The sequence below is a fragment of the Oryzias melastigma genome, linkage group LG21 (genome assembly GCF_002922805.2).
Source record: "Oryzias melastigma strain HK-1 linkage group LG21, ASM292280v2, whole genome shotgun sequence".
Lineage (NCBI taxonomy): Eukaryota > Metazoa > Chordata > Actinopteri > Beloniformes > Adrianichthyidae > Oryzias > Oryzias melastigma.
Genome location: NC_050532.1, coordinates 21,693,349 through 21,700,172, shown reverse-complemented (window position 1 = coordinate 21,700,172; position 6,824 = coordinate 21,693,349). Strand labels below are relative to the sequence as shown.

At 38.0% G+C, this 6,824-nt stretch overlaps 1 protein-coding gene across 2 annotated transcripts in view; it reads right to left on the bottom strand.

The window, feature by feature from the left end:
- The window catches only part of morc3a (MORC family CW-type zinc finger 3a), a 16,987-nt gene extending 10,489 nt beyond the window's left edge, over positions 1-6,498 (bottom strand). The window contains exons 1-9 of one of the 2 annotated variants that reach the window (XM_024286944.2): positions 5,708-6,498; positions 3,398-3,470; positions 3,149-3,281; positions 2,744-2,970; positions 2,470-2,626; positions 1,137-1,284; positions 873-1,001; positions 663-782; positions 482-579 (exon numbers count right to left, since the gene is read on the bottom strand). In XM_024286944.2, the coding sequence (XP_024142712.1) occupies positions 482-579; positions 663-782; positions 873-1,001; positions 1,137-1,284; positions 2,470-2,626; positions 2,744-2,970; positions 3,149-3,281; positions 3,398-3,470; positions 5,708-5,746 (1,124 nt within the window). In that variant the 5' untranslated portion in view covers positions 5,747-6,498. The remainder of the gene's footprint in view (positions 1-481; positions 580-662; positions 783-872; positions 1,002-1,136; positions 1,285-2,469; positions 2,627-2,743; positions 2,971-3,148; positions 3,282-3,397; positions 3,471-5,707) is intronic. The other variant, XM_024286943.2, reaches the window with a different exon arrangement.
- Between the last annotated feature and the right edge of the window lie 326 nt (positions 6,499-6,824).

Below are 6,824 nucleotides of genomic sequence, written 5' to 3'. Positions count from 1 at the left end.
TGAAACTTTGTATTTTTCTTTGACCAGAGAGCCACAATGGAGGGTTAGAAGGGCCAGACATGGCTCTGGAGCTGCAGGTTGTAGACCACTGTCATATGTATAACTCAACTAAAATACAAAATGAGAAAAAAAATCTAGAAAATCCCCAAAGCATCACTGCTCCAGAGGAGATCAGTATGGAGGAATGGATCAAAATACCAGCAACAGTTTGAGAAGACTTGTAGAAAATGTTTGACTGTTGTCTCTGCCAACAAAATATTAAGCTGAACTTTTGTTATTGACCAAATACTTAATTTTCCACCATAATTTACAAATAAGATTTTTCTAATTTTTTATTTCATAGTTGGTATACCTATGATGAAAATTACAAGCCTCTCTCATCTTTTTTAAGAGGGAGAACTTTCCCAATTGGTGATACTTTTAGCCTTGCTGTATTAAAGTAGGACATATTTCAAACTGAATCTACATTTTCGGTTCATACCTGTACTTATCAGACTCAATGAAGCTCTGTTTGTTGTGCGTCGGATCCAGGAAGTTGCACTCTATGATCCCGATGACGCCGACACCCATGTTATTTGCCTGTAAAATGCAGCACAATATTTACAAATCCTGAAAGACATGCCGAGTTAGGAAAAAAATAATCCCCTGTGGACGCTACCCACCTTGAGCTGGCAGCCCACACGCTCATAAGCTTTGATTAGCCTGTTTTTGTGATACATCATGACACCGTACTGATCTTTTGTTTTGGTGTTGAAACCAAAAAGAATTGGAACACGTTTGCTCTAGAATAACATTTAAGGAAACGACATGTAAAGTAGAGAAAATGAACTTTTAATAAAGTACAGTGGAGTGATTCCTCCATGCAAGCATACCAGGAAGATGGGCTTGTAAAAGTCCTTTCTTGTGTAGGCCAGGCTTTTAGCAATTAGCACCGTTTTGACCTTTTTACCACGTAACACCACCTGCATGCGAGGTTTCAGGTACAGAATGCTGCAATAAGCCTGCACACAAACACAGGAACATTTAATGATGCAAGCCATTTGTTTATTCATGCACAAACTCTAATAAATGACTGCGACAATCATTAGGAAAAACATCTAAACTGAACAGAAGCTTGGAAGTGTTCTGCTTCTCACCCGTAGAGAGTAAACAGTCTCAGGAATATAAGACGCCGTCCTTTCCGACATTTTTGAGGGGTCACTGATCGCCTCATAGACTTCAGAGGGAATTCGGATGTCATAGCGATCTTTCTCAAAGTCAAACTCTGCTGCATCTGTAGCCGTTCTGTTGAAAAAGATGAAAGAATAATAAGCTACCAAACATTTATGTTGTGAAAGTATTTGGGATGCCACAATTCTATAGAGACAAAATTGACTCACTGAATTTGTGCGTGTGTAATTCTTGATTTGTAAATCATATAATACATTGTGTGTAACTCTGTGTACTTGCAGTTGTGTATTCACATGTACACTTGAAAATCAATAAATTACAAATACAAAATAAAATGTACGCATGCACAATTTGACATTACACCAGCTTAAAACTAACTAAAAACTTAAAATGGTTACTATGGACACAGATCTTTAAATAGTATGCACAATCGCCAGACAAAACCACATTTACACACAGTGAGTTGTGAAACTCTTCACATTTGTGTGTTCATGATGCATTTAAATCCTGCTAGAATGCTGGGTCATCAGAGTTTTCTTTTCAGCCACTTTGAGATTAGATTGTAAAGAAAATCTAGTAAAAAAAATGTCCACTGTTCTAAAATAGATATGCCACAATAATTAAGATTTTAAAAAGTCTAAATATGCGTCTTTTTTTTTAATAGTTATCCAGAACTCACTGCTCCCTCTATGCAGTGCCTCCAGCACTGAGCTCTTCCCTGAGGTTTGGTCCCTAATCACAGCGATAGCAGGTATCTCTCCGCTCTGTGTGTCCAGAGGGACCTTCATCTGCATGAGTGGGGACCAGAGCTCGGGAAAGAGCTCTGTGCCGGAGGCGATGTCAGGGATGTCACTGCCGAGAGGAAGCAATGAGTGCTGGAAAACTTAAAAAAAACATCAAAGCGAATCATGGGGTAAGTGAGTCAGATTTGGAGATGCAGTTCTCATGAACGCATCCTAATATTTAGTTCTTCTTATGTTTTCTGCTTGTTCCTGTGCATTGCTGCAGTGAAGGTGGGGTGCACATCCTGGTGGACATATCACCAGACCATCTCAGAACCACAAACTCACACAAAGACACTTTCACATCAATGTGACAATTTAGAGTCACCAAAAAAAACTGTGTTTTTGGTTCTGAATAGAGGCTGGAGTCCCGGGACTAAACCTTTGCAGAACTCCACAGAAAAAAGACCCACATGGTATTTGAAGCAGCACCTTCTTGCTGTGCCTGTGAGGTGTCGAATCATGCAGCCGCACTTTATGACTGGAAAAAAATCCTGTCGATGTAAAAAAGACAGACCTGCGCAGATTCCAAATGATGATTCTTGTGCCTGTTTGCTCCTCAGAGAAGGAAGATGTGATGGCATCCAGTTCAGCCAGAAGTTCCCCCTGTGTTTGGAAAAGAGAATACCGCAGAATGTCCTGAAGACTGGCTCTGTGCTCCGCTTTAACCGAGAGTGAAGACAGTGAAGGAAAACGGAAAAGAAAATCTTGGAACAAACAGAAAAACAATGTGATCAATTCAAACCAAATCAATTCAAACAGCCGCCAAACATCAGGCAGATAAAGGATATAGCCACTCAAGTTCCTCTCTTCAATGCAAACAATAGGAATTTGAATTTGTTCTGCACCAATCTCTTCCAGGTAGGTCTGGGAAAGCATCCCGATACACATTCCACTATCTGACCTGGAAAAGACGATGGCATCTTTTCCAAGACGCATAGATCCAGACTTAAAGCCGTTTCCGTACATGCCAATGGGCTCGTGTCCTTTAACTGCTGTCTTGTCACTGTATCCAAAACTAAAATGAGAAAAATATATATATTATTGCTACTTATGCAGTCACTTATTAAAAAAAATGTTTTTTCTGTTGTGTGCATTTCAAATTAATGTAAAAAAATGAATATTGTTTAAAATGTAAGAAATGTAAAGGACAGCTTACTCATTTTCCAAAAACTACAACAAAATATAATCTGTACCTGAGCATTTTCTGCATAGTTTTATGGTCCAGTCCATTTCCATTATCCATGAAGGTGAGGCACAGGTTTTCTTTAATAAAAGTTTTATCAATCCAGAACTGTTTGGCGCTGACGTCTGGATCGTAGGCATTGTCTGTGAGACGGAGATTAGCAACGATCATAAACATGTTTGTCATCTTTCTTTTCCTTTACTATTTTAATAATCACATAACAGACTACCTGGCAAAACACTCTATAATGATGACTCACCTATGAGCTCAGCGATGGCGCTGAAGGGCCAGGTGTGGCTGGTGGAGTTGGTGTGGAGATACTTGGGTGCAAGCTACAACAACAACCAGGTAATCTGATTAAAAGTAGTTAAACGTTTGTGCAAAAAATCTTCCACTCTGACACAATGACTAACAATCACATCGAGAACAATGCAGGGAAGTTTTGTTTGTGAGAGTATTTTTATGACACCTTTTATAGACAGGGATTATTTGAAAGCTTTTATTGTGACGCCAAAGCTTTAACAGCATCCATCCATCCATCCATCCATCTTCTTGACCGCTTCATCCCTTTCGGGGTCGCGGGGGTGCCGGAGCCTATCCCGGCTACTGAAGGGCGAAGGCGGGGTACACCCTGGACAGGTCGCCAGTCTGTCCCAGGGCCTCAACCACACACACATCCACTCTCACATTCACACCTAGGGGCAATTTAGAGTCACCAATTAACCTATAAGGCATGTTTTTGGACAGTGGGAGGAAGCCGGAGTCCCCGGTGAAAACCCACGCATGCACGGGGAGAACATGCAAACTCCACACAGAAAGGTCCCAGCCGGGATTCGAACCGGGGCCTTCTCGCTGTGAGGCGAGAGCGCTAACCACTGCGCCACCGTGCAGCCCGCTTTAACAGCATATCGTAAAAAAAAAAAAAAATTAAAACAAGTTAAATTAAATAAACCAGTAGGAATGTAGTATTTTCAGCAAATACATAAGGAGAAAATTAAAACAAGTTAAATTAAATAAACCAGTAGGAATGTAGTATTTTCAGCAAATGCATAAGGAGAAAATTTGTTTTTTTAGCTCGGACTGTATCAATAAAAACAGTCCAGGAACATCCAAGGTGGACAAAAATGGCTTAATGCCCACACACGTTGAAAAGTCTCAGTATTGTAGATGACTTTCAAAATCACATGAGCAAAATTCACTTTTCTGAGTTGAAGGAATTACTATTTTATTTACTTATATATTTATATATACTATATTTATTACAGTAAATCTACAGCAGCAGATCCCGAACTCTACTGAGAGTATCATATAAAGACCCACTCCAATGAAAATTATGTTTTTTAACATGTTCTTATAGCAGTTTACTCGTTACGAAAGAGATATGTAAAGAAATTCAGTTTAAAAATGCGGTTCTGAGTAATTCTTTATTCAAATCATGGTAAATAAGGAGCAGACAGAAAAAAAAATCTGGTAATTGTTATGTAATAAATACATTCACCATGCCACAAGCTCCCCCCCTTTACTCTTTTCTGATGACTCCATGTTTAGATACATCAACATCTTTGATTTCCTCATCCAAGGTGACATCTGGCTCAAAACTGTTCGTCTATAAAACTCAGATATTGCTCGATATTTTTGTTGCACCGCTAATGTTAGCTTGGAGTTGTGAGGGTCCGCAAGCTGATGGGAGAGTGTGTAAACAAAGGGATGATGGGAAATGAGGACAGGCTTACTCCCTGTTTAAAGTCCCTCCCACAACTTGGAGGCAAATTTTTGATGAACTAATGCAGTTGTGCAGAAACTATGTTCTAAACAACAATACTTATTTTTCTTTTTCTGGATAAAAACGACATAATCATAATTAAAAGATCAAGTGGGATGATTTGAAAATGGATCAATTGATTATCCGACTGGGATTTTAAATGGAAATTACAGCTCCTGTAAACCACACAGAACATCTTTCATTCTAAAGATATTTCTAAATGTCATCTATTATGTATTTTACAGAACGAAAGATCCAGAATAAATACTTTATGAGGTTCAAAACAACAACAAACTATCGCGATACTAGGAATAAAAAGAAACAAGGCAATAATAATATACTTAAGTGTAATTAATTATGTTAAACGAATTTCATCAAATATAAACAAATTTAATGAATAAACAGCTGTCGTTTTTGTTTGTAGCGACGTCATTAAATTGGGACACTACGATGATTTTATCTTTTGAGTTTACTCCAACGGTGAGTTTGTAGTGTCCATAAAAAAAAAAAAACACAGAATATGTAGAGATTAGCCAACACAGTCTGGAATTATATGCAAAATCAAAACGTAACCTCTTTATCCGTTTTCATGATGTCCAAATGCATTCACGTTCAGAACTCAAATTTACAGTGTTTTTAGTTTTGGGTAGCTAACATCCTAAACATATATGCGTTTTCAGACGGCGATAAACACAGCCAACGCGGCAGTAATTGACATTCAGTTGACTAAAAAATCAAACCCTTCTTTTTAAATTTTAAAGTAAACGTAATCAATCATTTAAATCAGTCAAAGAAAGTGAAACTTACCGTGCTCAACGGGACCCCGCGATTAGCCTGCGCCGCCATATTTCCAAAGAAACAAATACTTGTGGGCGGAGCTTAAGCCACTTCCTCTTAAAGCAAAAACATTTTTTTATCGAAGCAAATTAGTTTACTACACCTGACCAAGTGGTTAAATATATTTTTTCCTTCATAAATTAAAAAAATAAAGCATTTTCAAATATTATTTTTAGTTTAACTGCTGACTGTTAAGTTTAAAATGAAAATGTTGAGAGTCTCTTCCGGTTTCCCCCCCTTTTTCAGCATAAAAGCATGGATACACAAATAAAAGTCCTTTTCTTTTCTTTGTCTTTTTCTTTTTTTTACATTTTCTTCACTACAAAAGCTTCAACTACTCAAATATAATAATATTAAATACACTTTAACATTTATTTTTGTATTTTTGGCTAAAATATTGCTTATAACTTCCTGCCATATGTCCATAAGTGGTTGAATTATCCATAGTTCCTGAACTCTTTATAGTGAACTCCACAGGACTTGGGGTACACTGTAGGTATGAAATGGCAAGAGATGGCGATAAAAAATCCCCTGATGTTGATTCTAACCATGCAAATTAGTGGTGGTTTTATTTTGGTAATTTAAGAATTATTTTGCATGGTAAAAAAACACAAAGATTAAATGTGCCTTTAGTAATGTTCCATATGTATAGTTGAGAAAATAAAGTTGTTTATATCCAACACTGCTAAAGGTTCATACAAACATAGTTGGTCTTTGTTAGGAGTGTACATACTTTATTTATTACTATCCTAATTGCTGTTTAAACTTATAATTAATCTCTGTTTGACTTGTACATACCCTGAGACAGACTGGCGACCTGTCCAGGGTAAACCCCGCCTTCGCCCATCAGTAGCCGGGATAGGCTCCGGCACCCCCACGACCCCGAAAGGGACAAAGCGGTCAAGAAGATGGATGGATGGACTTGTACATATAAATCAGAAGGGAAAGAAAGATTTGCAAGGAGTTCTGCTGGTGATAAGAATATAACTGCTCACTCCCATCCTGCTGCTGGAAGAATAAACAGCCCACTTACACAACACAGTTGTGTCAATGGGCTTCACACCGGTAATTCATCAAATCAGTCATA